The sequence below is a fragment of the Protopterus annectens genome, chromosome 8.part0, assembly GCF_019279795.1.
Source record: "Protopterus annectens isolate FY-2018-M chromosome 8.part0, PAN1.0, whole genome shotgun sequence".
In the NCBI taxonomy this organism is placed as follows: Eukaryota; Metazoa; Chordata; order Ceratodontiformes; family Protopteridae; genus Protopterus; species Protopterus annectens.
Window position 1 is genome coordinate 1,277,746,520 of NC_056741.1, and position 16,636 is coordinate 1,277,763,155.

The window sequence follows — 16,636 nt, forward strand, 5'->3', positions numbered from 1 at the left end:
GCTGGTAAACCATGCCGGTTCGGATCCGATATCGGATCCATAACCCACAGGTTGCAGACAAATGAATCTCCTACTTCAGATTAAAATATTAAGGGTTTCTTCTAAAGTATACTCAACTATCTGGATTACCCGTACAAAAAAATCTTACTGATTTAACCTTACTGAAGGCAATGCTCCCAGCTTTTCCTACTTCTCACAGTCTGTGCTAATTTTAAAAACTGTAGTTAACCTGATATATTTGCTTGAAATTACTAGATATAATTAAGCTCCACATATTTATATGGAATTTGCTGTTATTGGTCGTTTGCTACATACATAAGTTTGCAGTATACAGTTACCTGAACTCATCGCCTGATAACTTATAATCTCAAAAGGGAACACTGGAACAGCTCATGTGTCCAGTTAAAATAAATAAATTATATGTATATACCGATAAAGTAATGCAAAAAATGCAAGTGACATCTATGATACAAACGTAAGCATATCAGCATAGAGAGGAAATAAAAATTGAATCAGAAATCTATAAACATGTCAAAAGTTAGTTGTTTTATTCACATGAAAGTCAGATTGCAATTAACTATCGAAAACTATGTTTTATATATCTATATATACATATTATTACTACTATAGTAAACTATTAACCTGTAAATTCTCAAGCTGTACATTGCCCAAGGGTATATTTCCCAGTTCAATACTTTCTAGTTGCAGATTTCCAACTTGTATGCTTCCATCAGAGGTTGCCTGATATATTTCAATGGTTTCTAAAATGGGAAGGGGATCCCCAGTTTGTATAATAGCAATGGTGTTTCCAAGTTCAGTGCACATAATTGTATGTTTGGTATCCAGATGTGTTTTCCGATGGCTTCGGAGATTAGATAAAGACTTAAAAGCCTTTCCACACTCTGAGCAGCTATGCGGTCGCTCGCCAGTGTGGGTGCGCCTGTGTTCCTGTAAATGCATGGACTGTATAAATGCTTTACTACATAAATCACACTTATAAGGTCTCTCACCAGTATGCAGACGACGATGCTCTCTTAAATGTGTGGCTTGTCTGAATGCCTTCCCACAGTCTGGGCAAGGGTATGGCCGTTCACCTGTATGAATCCGCCTATGTAACTGCAGACCAGAAAATCCTGTAAATGTTTTTCCACACTCCCCACATTGGTAAGGTCGAAGTCCTGCATGTCTACGTTCATGGAGGCCCAAGTTGCTTTGGTTTGTGAATGCTTTGTTACAAAGGTTACATTTATAAGGTCGCTCCCCTGTGTGAATTAGCTGGTGCAGTTTTAGTTTGGTTGCAGAAGTCAATTTCTTTCTGCAAGTTATACATTCATACACTTGACTGTTTCGGTTGCAGCGATGTTCCTGTAATTTTGAAAGAAGAGCGAAAACAGCTCCACATTCTGTACACCGGTAAGGCTCCTTGCCCAAATGACTAAAACGGTGCAACTCAAGAAGTCCCTTACGAAGGTATGATTTTTCACAATCTTTGCATTTAAAGGGCAGCTCCCCAGCATGGTGGTGGTATAGGTGACTGGCTAGTTTGGAGTGTCTATTGAAGCTCATGCCACACTCTTTACATGAAAATGGACTAGAATTGGAATGGAGAAGTTGATGCTGTTGCAAATTGGAGGACTGAGTAAACGCTTTGTGACAAATATCACATTTGTATGGCCTTTCACCAGTATGGAGCATGTTATGTCGAGTGAGGTTGGCCAATGAAGTAAATGTCTTGCCACACACTGTGCACTGGAATGGTTTTTCTCCAGTGTGTGTTCTCATGTGATTACGCACATGTACAAGTTTCTTGAAGCTTTTTCCACAGATCGGACATTTGTGGTTCCTCTCCAGCACATGCACAGTTCTTTTATGACGTACCATTCGAATCTGAGTGCTAAATACTTTTCCACATTGTGGACACCTAAAACTAAGTTTACCTTCGGAAGGCTGTGCTGTTTGGCCATTTTCCACTTCTACTTCAGGCGTTACAGAGTCTGCCTGATTAATCTGTACAGCCATTCCCCGAGATTCAATGGCAAATTCACCTGGTACAGTGGGCTGTGGCTTAGAAGAATGCATGTGCTTCATTGTTTCAAGTACTACTTCAGCTTCCTCTCCTCGCAGCTTTTCCATTTTTCCTGAAGGGTTCCCACTCTTTCCACTGTGTGTGCGTCGGTGGTAAAGAAATTTTGTCATGTTAGTGAAAGTTTTCCCACACTCACAGCGATGATGTGGTTCAGGCGTGTGCGTCTTTCTATGCACAATTAAACTCATTTCTGTGCCAAACCCCAAACCACAGTCCAAACAGAGATAAATCGCCTTCCCACTATGAACGCCCATGTGCAACTCCAAGGAAGTCGCCTTCTTGAAAACCTTGCTGCATTGAGAACACTCAAATGTCCCATCCATGTGCACCTTCTGATGTGCCTGAAGCCTGTTGGCAGAAGCAAACACCCGATTACACTCTGTGCATCTGAAAACCTCTGCACTGTGTTCTTTTTTGTGTTTTTTTAGAGCTTCAAAAGTGGGAAAGTCTCTCTCACAATCAATACATTTAAATACTGTTTGATGGACAATGGAAACGCCCTTCTCTATTATTTCCGACTGAATGTGTTGTCTAGTCTGGTTCTTCTCAGGCACTTGTGTAAGATTTCCTGAATAATCCTCCCTGCTGTTTCCAGTGGCTGTTGCTTCACTATGCTCACAATTTTGTTGCTCCTCATACAATGCGGCATGTTGTCTTGCAAGACTTTGTAGTCTGCTCTCATAGATTTCAACCCTGTTCAAAATGCTGTTCATTTCTGGCACTTCAGATTCTTCACTTTCCTTTTCTGTCTCTATAAAATGTGTTCCTTGGTGTTCTAAATATTCTTCAGGAGTGACAAAGACTTCTGTACATTCTGAACATTCATATGGATGCATTTCAGCAGAGGGGTCTAGTTCTTTTTCCTCTCTGCAGGCTTTCTTCACCTGTACCTGATGGAGTGCAGTTTTGTCTGATGTCTCAGAAACCAGGCTGCTCTCTGCAGCAGTATCCTGCTGATTACCTACAACAGACTGCATCAGTCCCATCCTCTCCCCATCAATACTCTGCTGATCATTTATTATAACAGCCTGTACCAATCCTTCCTTTTTCGCACTAATCTCCTGCTGATTATTTGCTCCAACACTATGTACCAGTCCCACATTTCTCCCATCAGTTTCATCAGCAGGTTGATAATTCGCTTTAGACATCTGTATCTGTCCACCATTCTTCCCATCAGTTTCTTCCTCTTTTATGCAAACATGATCTTGTGCATTCTGTACTGTACCTTCTGTTTTTGGGGTACTGTTGCTTTCACACTGATGTTCACCATGGGCATTGTTCGGTACACTTACTGCAGATTCAATACCAGAAGCAGTCTGCAGTAAAACCCCCCTCTGTTGTTCTTGCATGTGACTCTGACGATGAGACAGCCAGACCTGTGGAGAACTAAAAAGTTGCTTACAGTCCAGACACTGGTACTGGATCTGGCTTGAGACCCTGGTTTGGACATCCACAGACTGGATGTGACTGTTGGGGTTGTTCTCTCTCAAGTGCACATCTTGATGCTGGAGTAACTGATCTGGTGAAATGAGCAACTCTCCACACTCCAAGCACTGGTAATGGTTCTCCTGAATGCCTGCATTTTGTGGAGAGTTTGTAGGTGGCTCCTCTTCCTCATAGCTTTGGCTTCCGATGTGGCTCTGCTGGTGAACCAACACTTCTTCCAGCGTGTTATACAGCTGGCCGCACTCCGAACACATATAATGGTGCTGGACATAAAATGAAGTCTGGAGATCAGGTGTCTCCATCACCACCTTTCTTATATAGCTTTCTGTCCCAACTTAAAACTTCATCTACAGAGAAAGGGAAAGAGACAGAGAGAGAAACACATTACATGAGTTGGTGTTATAAAATAATTACTTTAAAACAGCTCCATTCATCTCTAGGTGTGGATATTCATTTATTTTACTCTTCTGTTAGTAAAGACCCACCAGACATACAATTGTTTTCAGAAGTAACCCAGGAGCTCTGGTCTACTCAAATAACTTGCTCAGAGTCAAACATTAAGCAGACTCAGGTTGCAGGCATGGGAGCCGAGTCACCCAGAAGAGAATGACTAGATAAACTGAAAGCAGACTGGCCTAAATATAAAATGCTGAAAGAATTAGGCAGAATGTTTTTTGAAAGAAGCATTACGAATCTTCAGAACCATGCATTCCATTCAAAGTCTGTAATCAGATTTGGTCACCTCAGTTTGGCCACTATCAATAATAAAATGTATAAATTAGAAGCTTGGATTGAACTTGCCAAGCTGACATCTTGGGCCTTTCTGAAACTTGATGTCACCATTCCTAAAGAGACAGTGAATAGGGAAACACCTGAACTTTGTACTGAAGCTGGTGTCATTGCTTCTACTATGGGATGATCTTCAAAGCAGGGTGCTTGCCTCCTGCCAATCAATAGAGAAGTGAAGCCAAGATTATTTTGTGTATTAAATTACTAACAGAAAATCATCTTCCTAGTTTACATCCCACTTCATCTATCTTGTCATCTATATTTGCAGATCAATGCCCTTGGATCAGCAAGAATAACTGTTTTGGATGCTGTGAATCTGTACTTCTTTGGTGAAAATAGTAAACCTGACTGTTACAGGATAAGACACCTAGTACAAAAAGGAAGGAGCCTAACTATCTTAACTTGGTTACTATCAGCAACGTACTTCTTGATGTAATCATAATTATTATCAGACATGAAAAGGTTACAGAAGAGTCTGCTCTGCTTCTCTTGAATGATCAAGGCATGATAACTCAAAATCTTCAGTCACAAATGAGTAAGAACACTGCAGTCCTACATCCCACCTGAGGAATCCCCCATATCACCTTAATCTATCTATACTATCTCCAATATTGCACAACAGTGGGGAAGTAAAGCATCCGCACTCCGACCATGATCATTTTGTGTCCACATATCACAATATTAACTACAATGCAATTCAAATGCAAACAGTTGTAGTAGGTTAGTTGGAACCTGATCAGTTGTCAGTAAGATGCAAGGTAACCCTCTGCACTACCTCCTAAACTTACCTGACCATTCTTCTGTACTAGTCTAGTTCTATACAAGGATGAAGCCATCCTTTAGTAACAGCATCGGCATCAATCCTCTTTTTCCCCATTCTGTACATGGGTCCGAGAACCCATAGTATCTCCTCCCAAGGAAAACTTCATCTTTGGATTTGAATTCAACAGCAGTGAATTTATTACGTTTTTTTGGCATACAGACTCTCTCTCTGGAGCCTTATACTTAAACTTCTCTCTCTGTCTGCAGGATGCCAACAAAACTGGATAACCACTGAGGTGTCACCTGTAGTCTACTGTCCTATATCTCACTTTGTAAATTATGTGAAACGGATATTCATTAGTACAAGTTTACTTCTTTCATTAGAAATATTAGTCTCCAGTCTACAAAGCTTCCAGCAAAAAGTCAACAGCCTTCCTAAGCAGAGGGGGAAAAAACATCTCTCCTACCACTGCAGGAACAATGACTGACCCCTTGCAGTGGGTCTCACACTGCTAGCAGAATTTCCAGTACTTGCCCTCCCCTACACAGTGCTGGATTCCAAACTGCAGACACAGACAAACGTGAATAGTGCTATCTCAATTTCTATTTTCAAACCAGGCCCCACACTTCTGGAAAAACCAAGCAGACTATGGCTTTGCAGACACTGCTGTTACCAAAGCTGTACAGCATGTGTTCAAACTATGCCTTACTCATGCTGTCTTCATGAAAGAAAACAAAAAGCTGCTCAGATTTCCTGATATGTTTTGTCTTGTCCAAGTAATATCTGAGGTGTCTGTGTAAATCTAAGATGTGAAGAACCCTTTCACTGGGATTCTGTGAACAGAGGAAAGAAGAAGGAAGATGACTGGACAAATTAAAGGACAAATAATTAACCGCCTTGGTTTATAAAAGGAGGACTGGTAAAAAGAGATACCCTGTCCCTGTGAAAAACCAAAAAAATGAGGAACCGCCATGAGTTCTTGAAGTTCAGGGACCCTCTTGGCAGAAGTTTCAGCCACCAATACAGTCTTCCAAGTACAATGTTGTAGGGACGAAGAAACTGCAAGCTCAAAAGGGCACCGAGTCAATTTCTCAAGAACAAAATTAAAGGTCCCAAGGAGGAGAAATAGGCTTTCTTGGAGGCCAAATACGAAGAATACTTTTTAAAAATTGACTTGAAAACTAGAAGCCAAAGGTGGATTCAGAGGCAGATAAAAGTTCAGTTGTCAGCCATTTCCAATTAACAGGTGAATATGTCAAGCCAGAACTGAACCACTCACACAAATAAGAAAGGACCAAAGGAACCCCCACAGAAAAGGGGTCCTAAGTCATGCATGAGACACCAAACAGAAAATCTCTTTCCATTTAGTTCGATTTTCTAGTAGCGGGTTTTCTGGCTTCCTACAAAACCCAAAACACATCCTCAGAAAAACAGCATCTTAAAGAAATCAAAACCATATCACCCAAAATGTCAACTGAAGGGTGGACAAGTGAAGGTGAACGAGAAGATCCATCCTGTGAGGTAACTTAATGATAACTAGCCCCGGACAGATGAAATAGAAAGGGGAACCAGTAATGTCTGGTCCAAAAGGGAGTCGGCAACAAGATTTTGGGTGTGTCCCATATGATCTTATACAGGACCTCTGGTAGTAGAGGAAGATGGTGATAGATATACAGAAACATCCCCTTCCATTTTACAAATTAGAGGACTTGGCAATCTGGAACAAAACTTGGGAAGTTGTCTGTTTGTAGAGAAGGTAAAAAGATCTACCTGAGAAGTAACCCACCAATATACAATGTACCTGGGAATTAACCCACCAATATACAATGTTAAGAAACACATTCCAAGTACCCATTCATGAGGATTTGTCCTGGACCTACTCAGTTCGCCATCAGACTGTGCTCTGAAGGAATGCAGATTACCTGAAGAACATGACAAGCCTTCTCAGGGTTCTAAGAGAATGAAAAATCCCAAGTCTGAAGAGCCAGCCTGCAAAAAAAGGTAAGATTTTGTACCTCCTTGCTTGTTGACATACCACATGACTGTGGCATTGTCTACAAAAACGCATTACAGGACCTGGAATCTAAAGGGAGTAAAAAACCTGGAGAGCTAGAAGAAGAGTCTTATTTCTTTGTTGTTGATATTATCTTCCATTTGTCGATGGAACCAAAAATCCTTGACTTTGAGATTTTTGGAAGAGGCTCTCCAACTGTTACTGGAAACATGTACGTATAGCTCTTAAGTAGAGAGTGGAACCTGAAAAGGCAGTCCTGGATTTTGGAAAATCTGGTAAATCCACCAGCAGAGCTCGAGCTTGAGAAAAGGCAAGAGAAGACCCACATACTCCAGAAGGTGGTACTGTGGAGTGAAACGGTCATTCCAGTAAGGAATATTTGAATTTCCTGAAGTCTGTAGCAGGCTACCACAGGGGCCAGGCATTTGGTAAAGATCTTTGGAGATGTAGAAAGTCCAAAAGGCAAAGCAGAGAACTGAGAATGAAATGAAATAAAGAAACAGAAATGTATGCATTTCATGAAGACAGGGTGAATAGAAATGTGGAGGCAAGCATCCTTCAAATTCCAGAATTACCAGAAAGGCTTGAAGAAGCAACAGAGGAAAGTGTCTGAAGAGACAACATCCTGAAAGACAGAACCCTGGGAAAGATGTTGAGAAAAGATAGGCCTACAATGGGCCTCCTTCACCCTTTACATCCTGGGAATCAAAAGTATCCTAGAATAAAAACCTGTTCCCAGCTGAGACAAGAGGATTGGCTGGAGGGTTCCCTGTAATACCAGACTCTGAAGAACCAAAAAAAAGTGGGAGTGGGGAAGAGGAGGTTGAGGAAGGCCTGAGAATGGAGGAAGGGACTTCCAGGCCATTAAACACCATTTTTGATAATGGAAAGTACCCAGGCGTCCATGGTTATCTGTTACCAAACAGGAAAAGAAAGAATCAACCGGAGGAACAGACAGAAGCAGACCTGTCAGGGAAAGAAGGCTTTTGACTCTTGGAACCCTAAGACCTGTCTAGACAGACTCTCCCAGAAGGAAATTTAGAATGAGAATTCCTCTGAAACTTAGGAACAGGAGAGACAATGATTTGTTTCAAATCCTACAAAACTTTACCCTTATACTGAAGGGTCTTAAACAATTCAGCCGCAGCACTGTCAAAGAGATTCTGGTTGTCAAAGGGGGAAACCAATAATTTGGCCTTGATGTCTTCAGGCAGAGACTGGAGGTGAAGCCAATAATACCTCCTCATAACAGATCCAGATGCAGCTGTCCTAGCAGACATCAACAGCAGCAGCATAACTACATTTAATAAAATTATGGGCCACCTGAGAAATAGAGCTCAAAAGGGAAATGTCAGAAGTCTTCCCCTCTGAATCAGGCAAATCAGCCAGAATGCCCCCAAGTTGGAGTGAAGAGCCAAGACATACCTAGTCATAGGAGGTTTGGTAATTAATAGCTCTGAAAGCTTAAGTAGAAAAGGTATATACATTTTTACCATAACTGTCCATGGTAAGGCTGTCCTTATCAGAAGGTAAATGCTTAGAATACTTGGATAGTTTATCAGTGACTACAGAAATAAACAGCAGGATCAGAGGAAGGGCTTTTATATGAAAACTGTTGAGTCTCAGGAACTTTATAGAACCTGTCCAGTTTCTTAGGGGCAGGTGTTTGAGTGTCAGGGGCCTGAGAAGCTGCTGTGAATGTATCCAGGAAGGCAGAGGAGAATCCATCTGCAAGAGAGTTAAAAAGCTAGAAACAATCTCACTTAAAAAGTGTTCTATTATATAAACCATACTATAACCAAAGACAAGTCTTCAGTGAGACAATCAGGAGACCCCCAAGGCAAGGGGAGAGTGGATATGAGAGGAGTAAGCCAATGACTCCTCACCAGAGTCTAAGTCTTCAGAGGAATCAAAGTACCTAGGGCTTCTGATAGAAATGGAAGACAAAGGAGCAAAAGCAGGAACAGATAACCCTTCATGAGGCTTAAGAGTCAAATGAGCACTGAACCCCCCCCCCCCAAGAGTAAAATCCTGACATTCTTTGTGTGGATCCTTAACCACATGGGCCACATGCCGAGTTCTGTTTTTTTTTTTTTTTTTAAATCTAGGAGGTTCAGACCCCTGCGTAGCTTCAGTGAGGATAAAAGGCACCTCTTCCCTATCAAGTATTTGGGGGATCCCCTAGACCCCTCCAAAAACAATCAACTGCGACTAGCCCTCCACATCTGCATCAGACATAGGCACAGTTTCGGCGGACGTGTGGTTTTGCAATTCCAAGATGTCCTTCAACTGGGTTGCTGCAGAGGGAGAAGACTACAGCACCGGACGGTCTTCAAGTTGTTCATCCAACCCAATGGAGACGTCTGGTGGAGGCTGGATAGCAGCATATTAGTTTGTGCCTTTTTTGGCTGTCCTATTAAGTGGCAGCTGAACATCAGAACAGGTGGATTCGGCCATGGTATCCTGAGCCAAAAGTTTCAGTTGCTGGTTCTCCAAGTAAATGGAAAGAGACAGATGTACAGTGTCTTAGTGCAAACTTATAAAAAATCCAACATTGCATATGGTCATGGGTAGCACCAGAACAAAAAGGCATTGTGTGTCTTTTTTTTTTTTTTTGTCTGTCTTTATGGGGGGGGGGGGGTCGGCCTCCCACACTCATTTTCCCTTCTTGGTTGACATGTAAACTAAAGTAACCTATAAAAAAGAAAGGAAGAGATCCCCCAATGGGGCACCTATCTGTAGTAGGCTCAGTAGTGGAGCCCACTCAGTAAATGACTTGCAGACAGAAATCAAACGTAGTGTTCAGAGTGGTGGAAAAGAAGTTCTGAGGATTATGCATTCATATGTACCTTATGACTTGCATGTAAGACACATCTGACATATAGCACCTGGAAGATGTAAAAGTTTTGGTATGCAAGCCAGACATTTGGCTATCCTTGGCAGGATATACCAGGAGGTAAAATACTGCAACAGTGATAAGGAAGAGCATAATTAGACTCATTAAATCACAACTGCCCATTACTATCACTTTTCAGACCAGATATTGCAAGTGCCTTGCCAATAAATATGGTATTAACTTTCTAACCCAAGTGGTTCTAGGGAAACCTATGCTGCAGGGATCACTGAAAAAGTACTTTTCCTTCATCCATTTTGTGTGTTACTTGCTTCCTCAGCATTCCCAGACCATGTAACCTGTAACTCTGAAAATGCCATATTTAAGACTGGCACAGCTCTGTGGCATAGAAAGATAAAGCCCTGACCTTTGTTCTAGACAACATGTGTTCAATTAGTGGCAAAGGAAGCCAGAACAAGCAGGCAGGGGTGGGAGTCAGCTGCTGTCATTGAATGTCCATCCCCGGTAGAGAGAGGAAGTATGGGTGACTGCAGTGCTGACATTAATCAAGATTGCTAGAGAGATCATCACAGGCCAGAATGATAACTGTGCTGCATTCAGCTTTTGGAACTGCACTGTGCAGATGTTCACAGGATCATAGGAGGTTACTATGCTATTAGCCCTAAGGCCTCTACAAGCCTAGCAATGTTATACCCTTGTCCCTTATGGACAAAGATATATAGTCTATGTTTGCACACAAATCTAAAAGCAGCACCGGCTGCTCCTGTCTACGAGGGACATAGTAAATTTACACCAGGGGTTTCACCCGTTTCCAATCCAACTGTCCAGGTTATGCTTAAATAGGGTCATTGAGAAGCTCTGCGTTCCATACATTGGGAGTTTGTTCAAGAGTAGTGGCAACCTCTGGGAGACATATCTGTCTCTCCTGCATATCCCATTAATATCACAAGCTAGGATAAGATCCCTAGAGTGAGTGAATCTTGTCCCACTGGATTTGCAGATATGCAGCAGCTTCATCAAACCAGGGTCCGAGACTGCTCTGTAGGCCAAGCACAAGTTGCATCTAAGCAGTCTATACAATACTGAATAAAGTGATAGGGCCTTCAGTCTGTCTGTGTAGGTCATGTGTTGTAAGCCCTGAATTTTCTTGGTGAGAAACCTCAGAGGTCTCTCCAGTTGCTGCAGATGTCTGGTGAGGTACATACAGAAGGAAGCCTGGTACTCTATTATTGGTCTGATGAGAGCAGAGTACAGGGGAGTTATAACCACCTTAACTTTGGAGGGTATACCCTTGCTTATGAGGTGTGCAATGTAGGAGGCCTTCCTTACTACTATGGACACTTGATTATCAAAATTAAGGTTGCTGTCAACTTGCATTTCTAAATCTCTCACCACTGGGTTTGAACTTAGGGGGATATTATTAATGCTGTAATTAGTAGGGGTTTCTCCTTGGCCAAAAGGGATGATAAATCTAAAACTCAAAAATGCATTAAGTCTGTGGCTTTGACACCAATCATTTGTCCATGTAAGGCCATTTTGTAGAATGTTGACATCTTTTGGGTATTCAATGACTGCAACCAGTCTGCAGTCATCAGCAAACTTGGTAAGCCATACGCCATCTATTTTCACCTGGACTTCTGAAAAATAGATACCAAACAGTAGGAGGCCTAGCACAGATTCCTGTGAAACACCACTGGTAAAAGGTCTACTAGTAGAGTTGGCATCCCCAATTTTGACTGCATGTGTTCTACTTGTGAACCAGTTGGCAACCCATCTAGTGACATAAGGGTTAATCCCCAGCTGGGTGAGTTTCTCAACAATGCCTGAGTGATGGATCGCGTCAAAGGCCTTGGCTAGGTTGAGATAGGCAGTGTAAACTATTCTGCCTTCATCTAGGGCCTTGGTAACATTCTCAAAGAAGTCCACCAGGTTTAGCAGGCAAAATCTGCCCTTAAAGCCAAACTGGATCGGGTCAAGAGTTTGAAGATCACCTATATCCTTGTTGATAAGATCCATGATGATTCTCTCTATGGCCTTGCAAATGAGGCCGGTTAGGCTTATAGGTCTATAGTTCCTGGGGTCGGTTGTGGGACCCCTCTGTGCAAGGGATTACAGTTGCTGTTTTTCACTCAACAGGGAAAAAGCCAATGCTTAGACGAAGATTGAAGAGCGTGCTCAATTGTTCCGCTAACTCCTCTTTTAGACCATTTAATAGGCAGCCTTGGATGTTGTCCAGTCCCATAGGCTGTAGTTTTGGCCTTGGAGAGTGTGGCTATGAGCTGCTCTATGGAGATACTAGGCAGAGGACTGGTGACAGACATATTATGCGGTATGAATGGTTGGGACGGGGGGGGGGTGCCATTTTTGCCAAACCTGTCCACTAGCAGGTTAGCAATGTCCTCAGGTTCAGTATGACAGGTACCATCCACAGCTAGTTTGGCATAAAGCTGGGCCTTCCTTTTCAGATTCTGGATGTAGCTAAAGAATGCTTTGTGATTTACCTTAGCTAGGAATGCTAATTTAGTTTTGTAATTAGATTTAGAAGACTTTAGGACATCTCTAATCTGCTTGTTTATGCTTTGGAGGGAGTTGTCCTTTGCTGGGACCATTTCCTCTTGTTTTTTGGCAGCAATTTCTTTCTCTTATTGTATAACCTATTTATGCTGGATGTCCACCAGGGTGGCTTATTTTTTCGTGAGGATCCTGATTGGATCTGTTCCAGTATGGCTGAGTCTATACAATTATTACAGAACATTTGTGTACACCTCAGTATAGGGGTCACTGCTGTCACTTTTTTGCTTCTGAGAGTGGGTCAGGTATGATCGCTACTTCAAACTAGATGGATTTATAATTGGATTTTACCACAGAGGGCCCCACACATGGGGTGGTGCAGCAATCCCCCATGCTTGTGAGCACTATGTCAAGGATGTTAGAGCCTCTTGTGGGGGTGCTGACTATCTGCTCCAGAGCATTTGTGTTAAAGTCCAGGATCCTTTGGGAGAGCATGTCTGTGCTCCTATACGTTACCAAATTGAAGGAAGGATAGTTAAAGTCACCCATGACCAGAGTATTTGGCTGTATTGACAGTGACTCAAGTAGGTCCAGGTAGAAGTGGTTTTTGTGGTTCATGGTGGGGGACCTACAGCTAACAATGATGTGGAGGGGCGGGGTCTTTCGTACAGTTATTTGGACCTGGAGTAACTCTAGGGAGTTGTACTGTTTAACCAGTCTAGAGGTGTGTGTGTCTTTAATGAAGGTGGATACTCCTCCTCCCATGTTTTTTTCATGTTCGTTGTGTGGTCTGAACATGTGGAAGGCATTGTAGCCCTGCATGGCCGTTGTACTCCGAGGCCTTGAACCATGTCTCTGTGACTGCACAGGCATCAGCCTCTTCCAGGGTGAGAAGTGCTTCAAGTGAGTGCAGTATCCGATTTAGACACCTAGCATTCAGCTGGAGGATATTTTTACATTGGGAATTTTGTTCTTATGACATTGCCTAAAAAAGGCATTATGGGGGAGGGAAGTACCTTTGCCAGCAACCTAAAGCCTAGAGGTGACCAAGTGGAGACCATCTCTGGCAAAGCAGAGTAGTCTGTCGACCATATCATCCCAGGCTGTCAGATTCCAGATCCCCCTGGACTGACACCAGAAGCTAAGCCAATTACTGAAGTCAATCATTTTTTGTTTGTATTGTGCCATCATCTTGGGTGAGGAAAGAATGCTGTTGGGACATATCTGCCTGGGACACAATCTGAAAGCTCCATCATGTCTCTCTTCATATAGTTCAGAGAGGTACATCTCAAGTCATTCAGTCCAAAATGGAATATGATAAGAGTTGCGTGACTTGGCATATCCTGGCACAACACAGGCAGCTGACCGTAACCTTGTCCAGCCTTGTGAGGGCAACAACTGTGTCTCACTATGGAGTCACCTATGACCAAGAAGTTCGATTTAGATATGTTTTGCCTTAGGGGCTTATTGGATGAGACAATGATGCGTGTGTTATTAGGAGGTCTTAGCTCTTTTGGTATATTAATAGTGAGCATCTCCACATATGTGGGTTTATGTGTTGTGTGCTTGGTATGTGTGGGAGATGGATTGTGGGTGCTGACAACCTGCTTCATATTTGGTTTGTTGTTACATGAGAGACACAGATTGATTCCAGATACATCACTCACATATTGTATTTTCATGCTTTAGGAGTAGTAGGTTGTCTGTATACATGAAGCAATTGCTACATTGTCCCAGGATGCCCATGTCAATCAAGTGGACTGGAAAAACAGTTGAAAACTGACCTTCCATTATGCCAGATGTATTCTGTAATAAGTGATGGAGGGTGGGGGCTGGATGGACTAGGTTCTACTGTGGAACTAGTAAAAATCAGCTAATCTATGGGAGGTTTCCGAGTAGAAACCTGTGCCGGCATCTCAAAAAGTGCAGCTGGGTTGCTCTCTGGGAAGTTATGCGCAACTGTGTTGCTCGCTGAGAAACAGGGAAGTTAACAATGGTTCCCTAGTAGCAATCTTGGGAAAATTTGACTTTTGAAGCTTTTGTGTCTATACACGGCAGTGCTAACCCCTGTTGCATGGTGCACAGCTATACGTAAATACTGTGTTAAATAAGTTGCCAAATGCCATGGGGAAGAGACAGGCTGGCAGCAATAGGCATTCAATGAGGATGATGGCTCAGTCTTGGAATCCAATTTTCACATTGGGAGTGAGTTTACCTATGGGCTCTCACCCTTGATGAGGTAGTACCTGTAAATCAAACAATGAATAAGCATCACACACACACAAACACACACAAACAAACACGCACACGCATAAGCATCACACACACACACAAACACGCACACACAAACACGCACACTTTTGTTTACCTGGCTAGTGGACTGAGGCACAAGAACCCATTTCAGCCACACACTAGGATATACAAAGTTGAATGGCATTACATATGAAAGCGAAGAACTGTCTAGTAATACAAATTTGCAAAATATCTGTTGTAGCTGCTACAGTGCACTGAAGACAAAGAATATACCAGTACACTCACTAAAAAAAACTTCAGTCATAGAAATAAGTTAGATTTGCTATTCTTCTCTCCAAGTTAGCTAATGCAGGAGACAGAAGCATAAACACTGGAGGACAGCCATAGAAGCAGGAGGTCATGTCAGTTATGGCAGCAATAGAAGAAAACGTAGAAAAGAGTCTGAGGCATTGTATAACTGATGAGCAGTAGCGGTCTTAGGTCAACTGGTGCCCTAGGCAAAAGGGCTCCACGGCGCCCCCACCACACCACCCGGTGCCCCCATCCTGGTCTACCTACACCAAATAAATACTGGAAAAGCATCCCTACTACAGCGGTGCCCTAGGCGGCCGCCTAGTTGGCCTATGCCTAAGGCCGGCTATGCTGATGAGGTCTGAAAGCAATCTCCTGTGAGGTTGCAGGCTAGTTTAAGCCTATATTTACTGTGCATGATTGCTTTATGAATGTCCTCTGGCAAAATGTCCCTGAGTTTAGGCCCGAGAATGGAGAAGGCATGACTGAAGGTGAAAAGGTTTTGATAAGCTTAGATAAAGGTACTGAATTACTGGCTTGGGGAATGTAGAAGATATGGATCATTCTTAAATTCTAAACTGTGGATGGAAGAAAGGGGTATGTCATTGTTAAATTTTTAAAATAAGTGACCGAAGAAGGAGATCAGCATGTTCATGTATACGTAACCAGTTAGAATATGTAAGGGTAATGCAATGGTGTCCTCTTTGAAGGTGAAAGAAGGGCGAAATGGCAAACATATTAAGCCTTTTAGATTGTTGTTGGAAATGTAGGTTGGGAGAATTACACTGCACTCTAACTGTGGTTGTGAGATGTTTTAGCACTGGCCAAATGACCTTCAAGAGTGAGGTAGTTTAATACTGTGCTACTGCCATACAGGCTAGAAATGATTACTAATTCAACGTTGTGAAGGCCCAAGGGCATATGCAGATTTGGGTTGAAAAATGTTATTAAAAATTTAAAGGAAAGAACAGGTTTAGTGGTTTAGTAGTTGTTAGCAAGTGGTTTAATAAGGTGGTAACATTTATCTATGGGGTGTGCCAAAAATACAGTATTAATATTCTAAGCATTAAGGGTTATTTGTTTTTCAGATAGTCATGATAGGAATTTGATTAGAATGTTCAAAAGGTTATGTATGATAGATATATGGTTAGCAGTAGAGTCAAAGAAAAACAGGTCAGCAGCTTACAGCAGGGGTCGTAAACTCAAATGACAACTGGTGCTGTATGAGGACTAGCAAACTCAGATAAGGGCAACAATCTCCAAGACAAAAAGAAATCTTGGCAGTATAGCTAGAAAAGGAGTGCACTCACCTATAGTGCTGCTTGTTGTCTGGGGGCTGTGAGTTTGAGACAAATGATGTAGAATACAAGGTTAGACAGCATGAGGTCTAGGGGTAGGGAATTAATAGAGAGACTGAAAAGCACTGGGGCAAGTACCAATCTATGTGGGATAACAGTTACATTGTTCTGTTGAAAAGATCCACTACTACAGCTTAACAGTAAGACTTCTATTAGTGCAACAGTTAGAAAACCATTCAATTGTAGAACAGCCAAAGCTGCATTTGTGTTGAAGGGTGTGGTTCACACAGTCAAAAGCTTTACTCAAATCAATAACTATTACTGCAGTGAG

The 16,636-nt window shown here is 42.3% G+C and overlaps 1 protein-coding gene across 1 annotated transcript in view; it reads right to left on the reverse strand.

Annotated features, from left to right (window-relative positions):
* Positions 1 to 519: 519 nt before the first annotated feature.
* LOC122809360 (zinc finger protein 574-like) overlaps positions 520 to 16,636 on the reverse strand; it is a 73,780-nt gene continuing 57,663 nt past the window's right edge. Inside the window, exon 2 of the mRNA XM_044080794.1 lies at positions 520 to 3,879. Within this exon, the coding sequence (XP_043936729.1) occupies positions 625 to 3,834 (3,210 nt within the window). The 5' untranslated portion in view covers positions 3,835 to 3,879 and the 3' untranslated portion in view covers positions 520 to 624. The remainder of the gene's footprint in view (positions 3,880 to 16,636) is intronic.